This window comes from Panthera tigris, chromosome B2 (genome assembly GCF_018350195.1).
Source record: "Panthera tigris isolate Pti1 chromosome B2, P.tigris_Pti1_mat1.1, whole genome shotgun sequence".
In the NCBI taxonomy this organism is placed as follows: domain Eukaryota; kingdom Metazoa; phylum Chordata; class Mammalia; order Carnivora; family Felidae; genus Panthera; species Panthera tigris.
Genome location: NC_056664.1, coordinates 103,847,594 through 103,867,255, shown reverse-complemented (window position 1 = coordinate 103,867,255; position 19,662 = coordinate 103,847,594). Strand labels below are relative to the sequence as shown.

Sequence of the window (19,662 nt, the reverse complement as noted above, 5' to 3'; positions counted from 1 at the left end):
TCTGGTTGGAGTCAACGAGGTAACATATGATAAACGCATCTCTTTATTCCTTAGAAATATCCTCTGTGTAACTCAAGCAGACCTGCGGATACAGCTGTGAAACCTTAGCTGCAGCTTGGCGATGTCTCTGCCCCATTCTGAGTCAGCCAATCCTGTTTTAAGCAATGAGAATAGAATTCTCACTTCCCCTACCAGTCTATAACCACGACACCAATGGTTATAGGTGTGAGTAATCTGCATTCCCAGGCTGGGAAATAGTGAAGTGTGAACTTCAATTCTAGGGAGCCCACAGAACGACCCTTTAGGCAGGCATGTAAGAGACAGCATAGCTCAGAATACTGGCAATTACGGCCATGAACCAGACATGAATTACAGAACTTCTTAAAATGTAAACAGTACCAACTACATAGCAAAATTTAAGATGAACGTAAATCCTAATTGAGACACATAACAAAATAGGTAACTTCTAAGTAATTCATAAGACATAGCATTTAATAAACATCTATTAGAAAATCTCTCTTTACATTACTCACCCTTAAAAGCTGACATTTTATAATTGTGTTGTATACCAGCAACTATATCCTTCCAAAAATCAAATGTTTTTTGACCATTGTTCTGCTAAAAAAAAAAAAAAAATTCCGAATGTTAACATATGTAATAATTCTGTTTTCAAGCCCAGTAGAAAACACTTGCCAAACCATTACAATATTACTGTAATCTAAAACTGGGACTCATATTTTATGGGGCGCCTGGGTGGCTCAGTTGGTTGAGCATCCAACTTCAGCCCAGGTCATGATCTCATGGTCTGTGAGTTCGAGCCCTGCGTTGGGCTCTGTGCTGACGGCTCAGAGCCTGGAGCCTGCTTTACAGGCTTCACAGGGAGCCTGTGTCTCCCTCTCTCTCTGCCCCTCCCTTGCTCATACTCTGTCTCTCCCTCAAAAATAAAACATTAAAAACAGTTTTTTAAAAATAAAAAATAAAACTGGGACTCATGTTTTAGAAAAGGTAATAGATGTACAAACTCATTCTTCCGAATGATTTAAAAAAAGAAATCTTCCATGAAAATCACTGTTTTATATATATATACACACAATATATATATACAATATACATACATATAACTAAATATTAATATAGCTCATATAGCCCAAATAAAATAGAAATTTCCACTCAATGTAAAGTCTAAAAATTATGTATTTTAAACACATGAGAAAATTTATGGTGTTATAGCTTTTGAGATATCAGAATGTGCCTCTTCATGTAGTGGGGCATCAATGGGGCTAAGAAACTTCAACTCCTAAAGTCCTAAAAGCTGGTTACTTTAGAATTCAATGCACATTTACCTGATTTCTATATAAAAGAGCAGCAAGTCTCTACAGGAGAGAGAAAGGAGGTTCAAAACCCAAAATGAGGGGCGCCTGGGTGGCTCAGTCGGTTAAGCGGCCGACTTCTGCTCAGGTCACGATCTCACGGTCTGTGAGTTCGAGCCCCGCATCGGGCTCTGTGCTGACCGCTCAGAGCCTGGAGCCTGTTTCAGATTCTGTGTCTCCCTCTCTCTCTGACCCTCCCCTGTTCATGCTCTGTCTCTCTCTGTCTCAAAAATAAATAAACGTTAAAAAAAAAAAAAATTAAAAAAAAAAAAAACCAAAACGTACACCATTTTTATTCAGATTTCTTTAAACCAGGAAGCAAGTAACATTATATTAAAACACATAACCCTACAACCCCTTGCTTTCTTGGAAACATTAACTGGTGTCCTTCTAGCTAAACAAAGACAAACTACTAGGTATTTGTATCTAATTATATAAGCTCTGAAATATTTGAGGACTGATAAATTTGCTTGAAGTTACTATGAATAAAAAACTGACTCCAGCTCACGTAAATAACTTCCACCAACATACTAAAATTACTGCTCAACAGAAACTTTCACAAAAACATGACTAATTCTGGTTCAAAAATAAACCATTATCCATGTTCAATTATCAACATGATCATTATGATTTTAAAAGACAACATATGCAAAAAAGAAAAGTAATTCTGACATAAAACTGGTTTCTGTTCACAGGTCTTAAGCCCTAACTAAGTACAACTTCTTGGAACCAGACATCTATTCCATCTTCATAAACAGTATAAAGTCTGCATGCATCAAACTGCTCAAAATGATGAATTTTAAAACTCCATCTCATTTTTTAATTTCATATTATTTATAATGCTTAAGAACAGGTGGAATTTACTTAATTACTTTTTTTTTTTTTATTCTGCTAATGAAACCAAGAAAATATTTGTCCACCTATGAGGTCTGTTTTCTTTTTAGACTTTTGCACCCCCTGCTGGCGAATAGGTTTATTATCCTTGAGAAAAAAAATAGTCACTGCTACTTAATTTTCCCAAAATACTCGACCAAATTTTGTTTTTCTTCCTCAGTCACTTCTACAACTACAGAGAGGAAACTGAGTAAAATCTCAACTCAAAAGACATATATAATTAAGTCCTCTGATTTATGACTAAATACATACCATAATTTCTAAAAAATAAGCCCCTGCTCACCTTTGTTAAAGAGTCCACGACTCTGGCACATAGAAGAGCTCCTGGCAGGTCAAAGTAGTTATCATAAAAATAATATTTTCCTAAAAAAGAACAAAAACTTAAACTGGAATAAATTATTGCCTCATTTATGTGACACACAGAAACCTGGCTAAAGAGACACTAGATTTTGGGTTAGTCACTTAAAGGGACCTCTATTTCAATTCAGAATGGCTCCATTACAGGCTACCATTGTCTTTTTTTTTTTTTAATGTCTTTTTTTTTTTTTTTTGAGAGAGAAAGAGAGAGAGAGCGAGAGATTGAGCACATGTGTATACATGCAGGCAAGCAGGGAAGGGGCAGAGAAAGAGGGAAAGAGAGAATCTCAAACAGGCTCCATACTGTCAGCATAAAGCTCAATGCAGGCTTGATATCATGACATGAACCGTGAGATCACGACCTGAGACAAAATCAAAAGCCAGATGCTGAACAGCCTAAGCCACCCAGGGAGCCCCTATTGTTGTCTTTTAAAGAAGGTTTAAGCTGCAAGAAAGTTAAAATATGATATCCATAATTTAAGGATTTCATGAAAAAAAGTGCTTTTATGTAAAAATTAAAAATAGATTTACCCCAAATATAAAATGGATTATGAAAAAGCCACAATTTATGTTATCAATGTCACTGAATTCCAAAACAATCAGTCTAACACTGGAGTACCATGAAATAATCAATACAACAGTGCCTTTCCATAACTGTGCTGGCTGGTCCACCTTCAGTGCAATGTGAGAATAACCAATGCACTGAGAGGAATAAAAAAAAAATAGCACATCATATCAGGACACAGTATACTAATCTTGGAAAATCTCAGGAGCACAGGACAGGCACTCCAGGATCTCATGGAAGAGAGGAATTTAATTTACCCTATTTGGCCCTAGGACAGAATCAAACTTGAGCCCTTCCTTGGTACAGATGTCACTTTCGAATCTGCCATCCCTGGGCAGACACCTGATGACCCATGTCACATCCCTTTGGCTCAAGTCTGATCCCAGCCATGGCCGTGCTAAATGACATCATCCCACCTAAGCACACCTGTGTCATTCACTTTCTCCAAAAGCCTGTGGAGTCCACGTGGCTCACGTGGCAAGCTCCAGGCACCAGTGGATGAGCCTCAAGTTTAGGAGACAGTGAAGACTTCTGTCCCTTGGATTGACAACTCCAGGAGGTATTCTCAGTGCTTCTCAGAAGTCCCAGTGGAACACAGCCCCCATTGCTCCTTCCTTCCGTCTCATCGCCTCTAACATCTCACTCCTGTTTACCAGGACTGAGACCAACCACTTTGCTTTGGGCAGGGTGCGGGGTCCCAATGTCATAACCCTTGCACAAAGAGGAATCAAACAACCAAAGGTGAAGCCAGATTTTAGTTTAATGTAAGAAAGTACTTTTCAAATGGTCATAACATTGAGTGCACTATTATAAGTGCCTGATTTCGAGTCCTCCCTTTCTCCCATTTGTAATGTATGAGGTTCTGGAACACGGCTGTCTTGCTCTTTAGTGTCCACTAAGCGCAATACCCAGCATATTATAGGCCCTCAATATGTTTGTTAAGCAAATGAATGAATGATCTAATAGTGGAACGGACTTCTGGAATGAAGGAGTGTCGTGGGTAAATTAACAGGAGAAAACCCTCTGCAGGGGCCAGATGTCTATCCCTTTAACTGCCATTTAATGCTTTTTACTTCCTCATATCAAATTATTAAGAACATAAACGAAACAAACTCAAAGTTCTCCTGTTAATTCACAAAATGGCTGTGTGGGTTTGTGTATCCTTTCCCTCAGTTAAAAACTGTTTTTTACTCTTTTGCAGCTGAAATTATTGGCAATTTTTCATTTTTTCATTTTATTAGACTATTTTTCATTCCTAAGAAAGGTTAGACTGGCTTTGTCAGCATGAGGAACCAGGATCTGGAGGAAGAGAGAGATAATATAACATGTACATTTCTGCTCACACTTTGCTGTGTTGTAAGGCCACATAATACTCCAGGGTTCCCAAGACCTAAGACAGTGGGAACAGCTTTCCAAGGTACATTAACCTGTGCTGTATTTATTCTCTTGGCCTATGACACCAGAGTGGCCAGTTGCTCTGGGCACAGTGGGAGCAGCAGGTGTCCTCATCACCAGATATGTGCCCTTGCTTTCCCCTCCCCTTTCACTCCCTTTATGGCCATTAACAGATGAAGTTCAGTTAAAGAACTGAAACACTGATCACGAGTCTTGGTTGGGGTCTAAGCAAATAACGCAGGGGGTTAATGAAACTCCCTTCCACAAGGCAAGGGGCTGACTCACTCAGCTATCAAACCTGGGCTGGATGACCACTCTGTGGACACACCGAGGCTTGTTCAGTCTTTACCTGTGAACTGGACCAGGCTGCTCTCAATGCCTCTTCCCACAACAAAACTCCAAGACTACCACATGAAAGCTTTGACTCTCTTCTCCTTATAAGCAGAGAGCTCACTGGCAATGAAGGGATTAGTGAGCTCAGTTCAATGAAACAAGCCTCCACAAGAAGATAAGTCCTAAAATCGTTAGGCTGTGCTCACAGAGAAACTGCTCCCCAAGAACCCAGTGCCAACAACTATGTACTTTACAAACCACATATTCTTACTGATAACAGAACAGAGGCACACAAATGACTGAGGGCAAGAGAACAATTTATGTTAGCTCACTTCTCCTGCAGGTGAGTGATATCATCTTCACTTAAATATGAACAAAGTGATGCCAAAAGTGGCTTAGTAATTTGCCAGATCACTTGACCCAGCAAGGAACAGAGTCAATATGATCCAGGACCACCTGCCTCCATGCTCCCTGTGGTTTCCGCTATACCAAGTTGTTTCTCCATAATCCACCAGTTTAGAGGGAAACAAGATCAAAAGGACTTGCTCTCTGGAAATCGGCGGGAAAGGAAAACCATACTCCTGCCAGTGCAAGAACCTGAAAAGTGATTATCAAGTAAATGGTCAGTAAAATGTCTCTATACATCAATGCTTTAAATTCCCTAAACATACTGGTAGGGAATGCACTTGACAATGCTCTACTTAACTCTGGGGATGAGTACGCTCAAAGTAGACGGAAACAGCTAAACCAACTGGTGTTCGTGAAAATAAAGGTTTTATTTGGCAATACTGATCAAATTTTAAACCTACGTGTCTTTAGAGCAACTGTACTTCTAGGAGTGTACCCTGAATGCATTTGCACAAAAGTGAAAAATATACATATATGAAAACATCACTGCAGGCTTGTTTGTAATGGCCAGACACTAGACACAAAGTCAGTATGCACTATGGACAGACTGATGGACAGCACTGGATGGCAGAGCACAGCAGCATTTAACAGACTGAAGTACACCTCTGTGTGCGAATGTGACAGGATCTCCAAGATGTCAATTAAAAAGAGCACAGTACAGAAAATGTATGATTCCTTTTGGTATTTTTGAGAAATAAGTTCAAGGATAGGGGATTCTGGGGCCAGGGGTTGGAGATAATTACTCTTCATTTTACTCTTTTCTATAATTAAATTTTCTAACCATTTGCTCACAGTATTTTTTTTAACGTAAACAAAATTTAACTGGATTGTGGAATCATAGGCCAGTTTTTTCTTCTTTTATAGATCTCTACATTTAAAAAAAGTTGTATTAAAAAAATAAATAAATAAAAATAAAAAATAAATTAAAAAATTAAAAAATTAAAAAAAGTTGTATTACTTTTTAAAGGCAAAGCTTTCCCTTACAACGTGGCAGAAACAAAGGCCTTTGTCATGTGTCACCACCACCTGATCACTGAACACAGGAAGGGGAAACACCTCCCTAACCAACTCAGTTAAAGAGGAGATAAATTCCAAGGTCATCCTCAGAGCACTCCTGGCTATACTGAGCACCAGAGGGAAGCTGCTGATTCCAGGAGGTGGCGCCCACTAGCAGCCAGAGGAGTGGGCAGACTGTGGGTCCTACTGGGTGAATGCTCTTTTCTTGGCTGAGAAATACTTTACTCCTTTAATGTAGTTTACTCCTTTAACGAATGGATGGCAGAGTGAAACACTTAGCTCTGTGCCTGGCCTTTCTGGGAGGAGGGCAGCTATCCACAACTGACTATGTCTGGAAAGACAACAGCAGTCCTCTATCCTCAGCGGAGTAAAGGGCAACATAGACACCCATTTCACTCCCACTAGCCATTTGGACTTGAGATGTGTGAAAGCATTGTGTATTGATCCCCAATGTGAAATACGTTTTCCTACCGATTTACTTTATCAGGATTACTCATTTCCTGACACTTTGATCTCAGTACAAAAGCAAAACAAACTCTCAAAAGACAGAGAATGTTACAAACAAACCTAATTATAACAAGGAATAACTCCAACTATATTCTTACTACATTTTCTTGTTTTTTTTTTTTAAGATTTTATTTTAAGTAATCTCTACACCCAACATGAGCTGAAACTTACAAGCCCAAGATCAAGAGTCGCACGTTCTACCGACTGAGGCAGCCAGGTGTCCCCCGCCCCTGACCCGGTTACGAAATTTTCTGAGGAACAGGTGCATTTCAAAAGTGTAGTGTGAAAGAAAATGGCACAAACATTTAGAACAAATGAAAAACTAACAACTATAACATAACAAGGTCTATTTGTTTATAATAATGTCTTTAGCATTACTTGTTAATTTATGCATATCAACATCTACAAATAAGTTTTGAGAAATCCATTCATGTTCTTTAAAGACAATGGGAAGAAAGATATGAAAATATATGAAATCATTTAAAATAAGGGAAAAGAAAAGACAAAGGCAGAAGATACTAGAACTGAGAGTAAAGAAGAGAATTCAAGAAAACAAGAGAACAAGCAAACAAGAGAGGTGGGTAGTATGAATACGAGGAGAAATGTGTAATGGAGAAATAAAAGGACTGAGCATGTAATAAACTAAAAAAAAATACAGAAGACTGAGGAATGTATTATTCCTAGGTGCTAGTCTTTTCACTCCAGAACAAGTACAAGTAAAAGGAGCAATCAATGAAACCCTAAATGAAGCAGAACCAACTCCCAAACAGGTATCAGACACAAGGAAAGCATCGTATTCCTATCACACCACGGCTGCCCCCTGGTGTAAACTGGCTGACAGGAGGCAAGAATGGCATGCTTCATGCCCTCATGCCCCAGGTTCAACATCCAAAACAATAGGAGACGTAATGGTGCTGCCCACCGCCCCCCCATCCCATGAGCCATACCTGATCGGCAAGCCATTCCCGTGTCAGACATGAAGTATTTCCACTCCTTCCCGCCATACTCCTCTGCCAGTGCCTCTGGAGCCATCATCTTTGTGCCATGGCTTGCTCTGGTTTGGGGAGATGGGAGGGGCAGACACACAAATGCAACAATGAAAGACAAAACCAAAACTATACAATGCTTTACATTCTTTTAACTATGATTGAAGAGAGCTAAGTACACTGTTAAGAATCTGATAGTTGAGTTTAAGGTCCTGGTCAAAGCTGCATTGAGTATGTATACCTACATACTACACTTCAGCTCTAGTTGCCCAAGGCAAGAAACATGCAAATGAATAACAAAATAATCAGAAGGGGGGCCACACCTATTGTAGTTATCTGCACTTAGCGTGAGGTCCAGGGGAGAGTATGAGTTCATAGCGTGCAAAAAGAATGATGTATCAAAAGGGAGAGTATGTGCCAGGGTAACCTGTGCTGAGCGTCCTTTCCTTCGACTCTGATCACGTCAACAGAAATAATAAATCACATAGCTGTGGCCACGTTGGCTTGCCTCTACTATGGGTGCTGGGGGAAAAGCAGATGCTCACACCCTGGCCCGCTCTGTAAGGCTCAGAGCAGTGGCAGCGGCAGCTTCTCATCTGCTTGTCCCACTCCCCCCAAATACTCCAAGTGCCCAGTGCACCCTGAGAGGAGGGAAGGAAAGGGAATTAGTACTGAGTGTGAGGGAGACTGATGAGGGTTGGAGTAGCCTAGAAAAACTTCCAGAAGGAGCTAAAATACAACAGGAGTCTTGCACGAGGGGGACAAATTTGGATAAATGGAGAAGGAAGGAGAAGTGTGCATAGACCACCAACTCCTACCCAACATTCATTGTCTTCTTAGTAAAAAGAAATCTCACTTTATTCCAGGCAACTGCGCACTCATCTAAAACAACATAATCTCCAGGCTCTTTTGCAGTAGAGGTGATCAATGAGATGAAGCAAGTTATTAAAATTCTCCTGAATTTCCTGCAAATATTTCTAGTGAGCCGAATTTAAAAGAACTAGACCTTTAAGTCCGATGCTTCTTGATCTGTACTTAAATCGTTAAAACAATTCATATGAAGAAACAGAGGCACATGATCTGTCATCTGAATGATAAAAATAATAATCTTATTTGACCCGTACTTAACAATCAAATGCTATATAATAACAAAGTGTCCTGGAGAAAAAGTTTAGATTTCACAACTAAATTTTATTACCTGAGCACGGTGCCATTATCTGCCAATTTAATGAAGTTCCCATCTTCCAGATCCAGTGCCAAGCCCTTGCAACTAAAAAGAGAAAAATTTGATTACTGATCAATTCATAGATTCGGCTAACCCCAAGAAATAATAATCTATACTTCCAAAATGTCACAATGCTGAAAGGGATTCTCCCATGCAGGTGAATGATATATTGGTTAAAAAGACCAAGAATATCCAAGAATTCTAAAATTTAATAGCATCCACAGAGCAAGTATGTAAGGAAAACTGCCATGTGGGAAAATGAGAGACAGCATGTTTAGTTTGTAAAATCCTTAAGCTTTAAAAAAAGAGGAATTCAAAAATTAGAACAAAAAAAGGAACATTATTTCATGTCTCTGTTAAAATGTTCAAGTATTTTTCATTAAATAAAACACACACATACACACACATGCACACACACATTTAAATTCTGCCAGATAAGCTCTTAGCCAGAGTTTCTCCTATATTCTTTAGAAATTTCCTCGATTTAGGTCAGGTTTTAAAACCTTGCCCTCTGGGCAGGGCATACTATTGAAAACCACTAAAAGAAAGTCAAATACTAAGTTTCAGGTTCCTCACTGCAAAAGACTTGTGGGATTTGGGGAGAGAGGTGGGTACAGATTCATTTTATGAATAATAAAGCAAGGAAGTATAATGCCACCAAATACCAAGAGAATTAAACAAAAATGACAGGGTACTTTAGAAGCATTACTGACTTTGGTCCACAGTAAAATTTCCAGAGTCAGCGGTTTTATACAGTGAAATATTTGTGTTTCTTCTTTTTACAAAAGGGATACATCAAAAAGGACTAACCAAACACTGCAGAAATATATAATAGATGAACATCATTGCTCTAGAATTACTTTTGTATGTCTTTTTCATGTGTTTTAGATTTATTATTAATTTTCAACTGAGCAATTTTAAAATGTTAGATTTTTATTTTGTTGTTTAGATAAGGAAGAGAGACAAAATAAGCCTTGGCAAGTAGAGAACCCTAAGAGTAAGCAGTAAGAGACTTAGAGACAGGAACGTTTACCCAAATTACAGAAAACCAAATGTCCCAGTTCAGACATTTATTCAAAACATGATTCTTCCTCTTCTACAGTTCAGTATTTGAAGGGCAATAAAGCAAACTTTCTTTTTTAAGATGTAAATTTTAAAGATAGTTCTTAATAACCTCTGAAACTTATGACAAACTTAAGCCATACAGAAACATCCAAATTAGTCAAGAAGCTTTTAGCCTATTTACATATTTAATTAAACAAGTCTAAATTTAAAGTAGAAAAGATTTTAATTAATGAAACATAAAACTTTTAATAGAGAAAGCATTTTGTCTTTTGACTCAGTTTCACATTTCACTTTCTGTCTCCACAGAAGAAGCATTAAAATTTTATCAGCAACATTTAAGAAACAGAGGGAATGGGCAGCCCTTAAAAAAAAGAACTTACCAGAAATCCCAATCCTCTGGAGTCACAGTTAGTAATTCTTTGTCATACCCTTTCTCCTTGACCAGGAACTGAGCAAAGCTATTATAAATGAGCTATAAATAAGGGGAAGGAATAAAGAGAAATTAAATATAAAATTCACTATTCATTCTGAATTTCACAGACTTGAAAACCTACTGGAGTTATTCATGGGGCAGATGGGAGAGAAATATCTCTAATTGTGAAGTTCGGCAGTTTAATCCCCTTGTACAAGCAATTTATCCACCCCTGAAAGCCCCAGGTAGCTGTTGTGTCTTTTTCCACTGCAGAATTACACCATCAATATATAATTACATAACCAAGGATGACTACTATCTTACTCCTGAATTCTAATGGGTTGGAGATCATTAAGACTTGAAAGCTTTGTAAACTCATTTTAAACATATAGACCACTCTATCATTATATCTATCCTTAGCCCATTCTTAGTGGAAAGTGCTTATGAGGCACTGGGTTTCCCCAATTCATAGATTATTTCCCCGAATAAAGGACATCGAAATTGTCACTAAATTGTTTTAGTTTTGTCACTGTCACAGGGGAGTCTCAAAGGGAAAACACACATAGAGACAAGGCAGATGATCTGAAGGAGGAATCAAGGAGCTTCCATCAGATACAGGAAATACCTCTTATTTCTTTGCTTAAGGAAACTGAAGGAAAAGGACAAAGAAAGCTTCAGGAAACAAGTACAAAGATAAATGCTCTGCCGATGGTTGATAGAACTTCCGATTTCTCGACAACAACAAAATCCCGAGTGTTGGGGTAATGTGTCTTATTTTTCTCTAAAGAGTTGGCTTGATTTTTAAAAAACTGTGTATACCAAACAAAGAGTAGGCAGAAGGTGGATGAAGGTCCACACTGGCCCTACCCCATTCTCCTTCCATGAGGGTTCTTAAGTCAGCATCAGATGCCCTCGAACCTGAGGCAGAATGCTGGTCTGGGGTCTGACTGAGCAGTGTCCGAGAAGATTCTTGAGCAACTCGACCTTTTTCCCATATGTTAACCCGTGACAGGTTTTGGCAGCATGAGACAGCACAAGTGGGAAGAGAGCAGAGACACAGTAAAAGGAATGGGAGAAGGCCTCCCTGAGGTGATGATGTTTACACTGACCCCTGCAAGATGTAGCAGTTAGCTGGGTGAATCCAGAGGGAGGGGAGCACACCAAATCCAGAAACCCAGAGACCCACACACTTCTGGATTTGGGAGTTGGGTGTGAGCATCAGGGAACGAGTGCAGAGAAATCAAAAGCTCCCTGTCAGGGGCGCCGGGGTGGCTCAGTCGGTTGAGCGTCTGACTTGGGCTCAGGTCATGATCTCAAGGCTCGTGAGTTCGAGCCCCGCATCAGGCTCTGTGCTGACAGCTCAGAGCCTGGAGCCTGCTTCGGGCTTTGGATTCTGTGTCTCCCTCTCTCTGCCCCTCCCCCGCTCATGCTCTGTCTCTCTGTCTCTCTCTGTCAAAAATAAATAAACATTAAAAAAAAAAAAAAAGCTCCCTGTCAAATAGAGCTGTTCTCTATCCTAAAGCTAATTAAAATCACTATACATGTACTCCCATGCAATGCAATGTGACCCTGATCCAGGTCAGTTGTTAACAGGCTTACATTATGTCAACACTACATATCAGCACTTCTCAATCCTGGCAGTGATTCAGAACCAGTGATGGCTCCTAAAATCACCTGGAAATTTCAGGCCTCCAGGATAGGGTGGGGTCCAGGTGAGGCCATACAGGATTCCTGAAGTCCAGAGATGACTGAAAATCATTGGCTTTATGCGTTATATGGATTTCCATTGAATCATTAAAAAAAAAAAAAATCAATCAAAAATGGACTGAGTCACTCTGAGGTACAAAGTACTATGGATAATAAAAAATACACATCATGATCCTGACTGCAGGGAACCAGTGCTGTGGGATTAACAGATGTAAAGTGCTTTAGAGCAGTGCCTTACATACAAGTAAATTCAACTGAAATACTTGCTATTATCAGTCATATATATGCTGGTTTAAAAAAAAAAGTTCTGATAAGTACCTTTGCCCATTTCCACATATCAATATTCTCACCACAGCCAGTTCCAAGCTACCAATGCTTACTACATACCATTAAACCTGCCACCTCACGTCAAGGCACTTTACTCGGTCTCGGACAACAGGAAATTCTCACCCCTCGACAATACTGATAAAGATATGGGCATATGATGCCACTGAGACTTGACACCTTCCTGAGAGAAAAGGGCCTTTTCCAGTAGGGCTGCCGTTAGGGGCATCCACAGCTATGCTCCTCACCTCGCGGAGAAGTTTCTATGATGGGAGAGAATGAGGTCAATGTGTGGGGAGAACCAGAGAATAATGGTGCTGAGGAAAATAAGGGAGTCTGTGCCTTTGAAACCTGTCCTAGTCCCAAGGCCCGAGCTCTTGGATCTTTTTCTTATACTGAGTTACCCCAGATGCCTTCACGGCACAGGGCCTCCATGACCAGCCCTCTTCCTCTCCCAGTGTCTCACGTGCCTAATAAGGCACACTGGACAGCAGCTGCAAATTGTGAGCTGTATGCAGACTACAAATTATGTTTGGTTCCCACTTAAGGTTGCCAGATGAAACATGAAATGCCTAGCTAAATTTGATTTTCAGATAAACAACAATGAATTTTTTTAGTATAAGTACATCCCATGCAGAACATACATATAAGAAAAAATGGTTTTGTTATTTGAAATTCAAATTTAACTGGTGCTGTATTTTTCTTCACTAAATGTGGCAACCACATAATCCTGATGTGTTTGAAAACAAATTAACGTTTAAAAGTTGAGAGACTTCTCATACAAGTTCAGATTCCTAACTGGTCTTAAAAAGAATTAGTTCTTTTAAGAGGCTCAGCCCTGGGACACCTAGGTGGCTCCATCGGTTAAGCTTCTGACTTCGGCTCGGGTCATGATCTTGCAGTCTGTGAGTTCAAGCCCCGCGTTAGGCTCTGTGCTGACAGCTCAGAGCCTGGAGCCAGCTTCAGATTCTGTGTCTGCCTCTCTCTCTGCCCCTCCCTTGCTCACGCTCTACATCTCCTTGTCTCTCAAAAATAAATAAACGTTTAAAAAAATAAAATGAATAAAAATTTAAAAAAGGAGACTCAGCCCCTACTTCCTCATGGAACTTGGCAAGAGTCAAGTGTGGCTGTGCCTTCAGAAGGCAAACACACTCTCCTGGCTATCCCAGGCCCTGCTCCCACTCACAAACGGGAGTTAACTGCTTGGCCCCTTACCCTTCTGAGTCTGCAACCCCAGGAGAGCACAGGGGTCATCATTTCTAGGATGCCTTTCCTGAGCCCCCAGGTGAGGTAACACATCCAGTCCAACATCTGCACATTTTGCATTTATTAAACGCCTATGATACTGATGGGAGAGGCACTCAGTGTTCTATGACGCAGTCACCACCGACTTCTCCAACATCTTCTGCAACTCCCCACCTGCCGCATGACACGCAGCAGTTCCCTGAATTGTTTCTCGCCTCTGGGTCCTTGCCCTGGCTAGATTCCCTCTGTCTGAAGTGCCCCCCTCTGCTTCCTCACCTGCCAGCTTTAACTCTTGTGTTGGAACCCAGCTCAAGCATCAAGTGTCACTCCAGACCTCTCCTCTGGGCTTTCTGGCTCACATAAAGCATGGTGGTGGGAACAGAAGCCAATTAGCAGGGTGACTCTGGATAAGCTGCTTATTCTTTCTCTGCCTTGCTATCCTCATCTCTAAACAGCGACTGTGACAAAGCAAATACCTCGCACAGTTCTTGTAAGGATCTAACCAGTTCATTTAAACTGCATGCGTATTAGAATAATGGCTGTGCCATCTTCACTTATTTAAATACCTATGTTTTTAGTCAGTTATTCCTCAATTACTTATTGAACCCCGTATGTGCCAAGCACTCACCTCGGCACACAGAACACACAAGAAACTATCAGAGATACTGATGTCAAGGAGTCATGGCTCTAGACTCTAGGGGAAGATTCTGACAGGTTCACAGGAAATTTTAAGCCATGTGTAAGTGCTATGAGAAATTAACGGTTTTGTGGAAGATTGGAAGATGGGCTGGTGTGGAGGAAGGGTCTCCAGACACTAGGGGCAGGCAGTCTGCAGCAAGGTGCAATACTGCCCTCACCACAGGGGGCTGAACTGAACTCTTCGGCATCCTCCCCCCGTTACAACGCCACCTGCAGGCCCGTGTCCATCTCAGCATCCAACTCTGTTAAGGGGCTCAGCACACTGCTGGTATTTCATAAAAGATTTCCGAACCAAACAGGATCCGTAACACACTACTAGGATACTTCCGATCTTTAAGCCTCACTTATATTCGAGGTTTGTAAAAAAGAATCCTTTTACTGGAGGGTCTTGCATTCTGAGATTTTTATGCTCACATATGCACAAAACGGGTTCTAACATGACAGTGGTTTAACTTTCTTCAAAAGAATCTTTGACTAAAAAATTCCTGTGATTTTTTTTTTTTTTACAATTAGTTTCCTTGTGAAACCAAAGTAATGGGGGAGGAAGGACAATTCCCCTTAGGGTGTGGTATCATAAATACTCCACTCCCCCTTTTTCCCAAAGTTCTGGGAGGACGCAAACTTAGTAGACGGTTGCTAGGATTAGAACTTATTCAGAGAGCATGCAGCACGTAGGAAGTGCGCAATAAATGTTTATTTTCGTCTCTTGGTAGAAGACAAAATTTGGGCTAAGTTTCTAATGACTTTTCGGCTAGTGCTTCTTCAAAACACCACACAATCTCTCCCTGACTGCAGTGTTTAAAAACTGACAGGTGGTCGCGTGGACACGCTAAAAGAAAACTGCACACAAGGAAAATAGAAGCCCAGGTGGCTGCATCGGAGCGCGGCTGGTGCCCAGAATGACTTGCAAGGAAGTTCCAAGGCCAGGGTTCTGCAAAAGACATCCCCAGTTCCCCTGGCCCCGCCCTGCCTTCCGTCCCAGGAACCGCTTCCTCATCCCGATTTTGCACAGATTGCCCCTCTGCCCCTTTCCTTCCCACCGCTCTCTCAAAGTTGGCTAAAAGCTGAGCTCCATAAGCCGGTGCCGACGGCTCGGGAGGGGCCCGGGGATGCACATTTCCGCCCAGCCTCGCCGTTGGAGGCCGAGTTCTGCGCAGAGGCGCAGCGGCTGCAGGGCCCCTGGCAGCGGTCGCCGCGGGAGCCGGGAAGAAACTCCAGCCCCGGCCGCCATGGAGGTGCACGCCGTGCGCCCCGGGCAGCCTGCGCCACTCACCACCGCGCTCTCGGGCAGGTTGTAGCGACACAGAGTGTGGTCCAGGTCGAAGCCGACCACGTCGCAGGCGGCCAGGGAGAAGTGCTGAGCCATGGCTGCGCTGGAAGCACCGGTGAGCGCCTCAGGTGCCGGGAGGGTGCGAGGAGACCGCGGACGGGACGCTGCGGGACGCTGCGGGACGGGACAGGACGGGGCCCGGCAGGGGCGGGACGGGGCACGGCGGGGCGGGGCTGCGGCCACCCTCAGGACGCAGCGCGTCTGCCTCCAGCGCTTCCCGCGCCCGCGAGCGCCGCCCCCGGCCACGCTTCTCCCCGCCCCTCGCGCGGCCAGCCTGCCGGCGCCTTCCCCGCCGCTTCGGCGCCCTGCGTCCCGCAGACGGCGGCCGGCCGGCTCCCCGCGCCCTACCGACGTCCTTCCCCTGCCCCGCAGCCCCAAAGGCGGGTGTGACCGGGGTGGGGGGGGGGGTCACGTCACCACTGCTGAACCTGGGGATACAGATGAATCCCTGTTGGCACGTAGCCCTTGCCACAAAATTAACCGGGGCTCCCCTTCGTTAGGAAGGTGCCACAGAAACCAGGACACTGTAAAGTTAGACCCGACCCTTTGCTCTTGTGCGGAATAAGATAAGATGGAGAAAATTCTACCCACTAATACCCTCTGACACAGTTAGCCTAGAATTTGGAAGATCTTTTTGCCCACGTGCTTTCTATGAGTTGGGTCTTTTTGTATCTTCCCAAGTAGTCAAATAGATCTTTCACTATTTCACCTTTTGGAGTGAGTTAACAAATAGTTTTTGGAAAGAGTTAGAAGGACCATTTTTGCAAAAATGACACTAATGATTAAAGAAACCAATGTTGGCTATTTTGTTATTTGGTTATTCTTTTTTTATTGTAATGAATTTTTCAATGAAAGGACATCAGAAAGTTGATAGAACATGCTGCAGAGTAGAGAATTTTCTGCAGACAGATGGTTTTCAGATTTATAGTGCACAAAATGATTCAAGTGACAATTATCTGAATTCTCTCAAGGACTGTGTATAGCTAATATCATTTTAGATGTATAGGAGAAAAGTTAATTCATTACATACAATGGATGCATTTAATTTTGAGAACCCATATGAAAGGCTAGGACTTTGAGATCTTTTAAATTGTTTAAAAGAGAAAATACAAATGTCATTAAAAAATACGAGTCTATTGTCTTTGTACTACTTCTGTGTTAAATTTAAAGGAAAGCTGTCCAATGGAAAAAAAAATCAATAGTTATGACATAATGAAAATATAATTGATTGAGAATTACATTTAACCCTTACTAATACTAACCCTTATGAGGCTAATAGACCAATCAAGGGATTAATTTAGTGCAATAAATAGTTCAGTTTGGTAGGACACTTATTATACCTAGTGGGCCCATTGAATAAATTGAATACTTGTTCCATTATAACTCTTAAAAGCCCCAAACAAATCTCTCTGGAATAGGAAGAGGAAAGAATGCTCATGAAGATGGAGCTGTTCACTGATGAGAGCTCAACAACCATGTTTTTAATGTCTGTGAATCAAAAGAGAAAAAAAGCTGGATTGATTTACAGCTTGTACTTATTTCCCTTTTATGACTCTGTTGTCCCTGGAGCATTGACTTCAGCATTCCTTTTTGCCCCCTGCCAAATGCCTGCCAAGGTCAAGCTACCTGGTAGAGGACACCTTGAAAGCCACAAGTTTCCTTGAAAGTTACCTTGTTTTAATGTAGGATAGGGACTTCCCTTAGTAATGTAAATGCACAAGTGCATTCATTGCCAGAGGGAAGTGTACCGAAGGATTGTTTTTCAAGATGTAAGTGGCCCTGGGACTGGAGTTGACCCTTAAACCTGGACCTATCTACTTGCTGAGTGTCAACTGTTACATTTCTTACATTCCTCCTGTCCATTCAAAAAGCTCTCTGCTAGAGTCTACGATATTTACATATTGTGGGAGAATTTAGCAAACAGTGCACTCCAATCATCCTGAGAGATCTTACTCCTCCTTTGAGCCCTGTTCACCTTTCCTGGCCTCTACCTCAAACCTCAGTCTGCCTCCTTTAAGGACATGTGAGATGATTCCCCTAAACTTTTATCACATGTACTGATAAAATACCACAGCTGTTCTATTATCAAGCAAGAGTTCAGTGTTCTATTTAAACCAGTTAATTTCTGTTTCTTTGAGTGATATATTAAATATGTCAGTGTTGTGGACTGAATTGTGTCTCCCCCCACCCCCAACAAATTCATGTGTTGAAGCCCTAAGCCCCAATGTAATTATATTTGGAGATAGGGACTTTAAGTATGGTTAAATGAGGTTGTAAGGCCCTAATTTAATATGATGGTGTCGTTATAAAAAGAGGAAGAGATACCAGATATACACATGCATCGAGGGAATGCCCTGTGAGGACATAAGGAGAAGATTCAGTCTGCAAGCAAAAAAAAGGTTTCACCAGAAACCAACCCAACTGGCACTTTGATATTGGACTTCAGCCTTCAAAACTGTGAGAAAATAATTTCCTGTTGTTTAAGCCCCGAAGTCTGTGGTATACTGTTAGGGCAGTCTCAGCAGACTATTACGGTCAATAAGGAGATTTGACTCTAATCCATGTTGTGTCAAATGCCGAAAATAATATTTGCATTTGCAGGATCCCTAAATGACATGAACTTATGCTTCAGTTTTTTTCCTTAGGTTATTTGTTGGTTTTCAGAATTTTGGTACGTTTATTTGTGTATAATGTTAGTACTTTGCTGTGAAGTTTTAGGAATTGTTTAGTATTCTGTGTACTGAATTTTTTTCCTATAACCAGAAAGTTATGAAATAATTCAGCAATACTCAGAAGTAAGAAATTACATTTGTTGCTTATTTTCTAAAATTGAATTTCATTGTTAACACTGACGTACTGACGTACATTTTAACCTACCGTTAATACTATAATTTAGCAACTTTAACTTTAGATATGCCTTTTACTTGTTGTTTACCTAAAAGTAACTTAGTGATTAGCTCGCTTGTTTCAGACTCTAAAATAACTCACTAAGTGACCTTTTGTGGATTTAAAATACTGCCATTTAATATCTACATTGTAAATGTTATTTACCAAACTGTTATTTTGGTTGGGGAGTGGGGGGGAGACCTGTTTATTGTTTCATCAGTTTAATTGGTTTTTCTAAATACCCCAAAGTAAACATTGTAATGTTTGACTTTTTATATAATCTAAACTAATCTAGACATCTTCCCTGGATCATATAATTTGCTTTGGGAAACAAAAAATTTTATTCAGTAATTTGGAAAAAAAACAAAAGAGAAGGCCTAAAAACGTAATAATGCCTAAAAGTTCATCTCTGTAGCACTTAAATATTAAGTCATTGAGCGAAATAGAACCAAAAACTGATTTGTAATACTGGGCTGTGGCCATAAGATGGCAGTAGTTCTGCATTAGGAATATTTTTCATTTGATTGCTTTAGTAATCTTAAAATACTTAAGTTTCTTAATTAAAAAAAAAAAAGGTTATTTTATACTCTCCCTTTCTGCTCTTGCTACAAAAAGAGATGCCTCCTTAGAAATTTTATTGTGGTTTGTGTGTGTATGCATTTATTTCATTGTTGCGTGTGCATATATATTTATTTTTGACGGAGGGAGAGAATGCGATGGGATGAAGTCCTTTAGTAGGAAACTTCCCATTAAATAACTAAATGTTTAAAGTAAATGTTCTCATAAATAACTAAATGTTTAAAGTATGAAATGAGCTCCTATTTTAGCTAAAATACTGACAGGAATGTAATTCAGAATGATCTCTAATGATGTAGCAATAGATTGAAATGTAATTAATTAGGACAAAGGTTGAGTTTTGGGATCAGGTTCAAATAAT

At 40.8% G+C, this 19,662-nt stretch overlaps 1 protein-coding gene across 3 annotated transcripts in view; it reads right to left on the bottom strand.

Annotated features, from left to right (window-relative positions):
• The window catches only part of NT5DC1 (5'-nucleotidase domain containing 1), a 139,772-nt gene extending 123,804 nt beyond the window's left edge, over positions 1 to 15,968 (bottom strand). For 2 of the 3 annotated variants that reach the window (XM_042987039.1, XM_042987041.1), the window contains exons 1-6: positions 15,783 to 15,968; positions 10,503 to 10,594; positions 9,031 to 9,102; positions 7,794 to 7,900; positions 2,548 to 2,627; positions 534 to 618 (exon numbers count right to left, since the gene is read on the bottom strand). In XM_042987039.1, coding sequence (XP_042842973.1) covers positions 534 to 618; positions 2,548 to 2,627; positions 7,794 to 7,900; positions 9,031 to 9,102; positions 10,503 to 10,594; positions 15,783 to 15,875 — 529 coding nt within the window. In that variant the 5' untranslated portion in view covers positions 15,876 to 15,968. The remainder of the gene's footprint in view (positions 1 to 533; positions 619 to 2,547; positions 2,628 to 7,793; positions 7,901 to 9,030; positions 9,103 to 10,502; positions 10,595 to 15,782) is intronic. The other variant, XM_042987040.1, reaches the window with a different exon arrangement.
• Between the last annotated feature and the right edge of the window lie 3,694 nt (positions 15,969 to 19,662).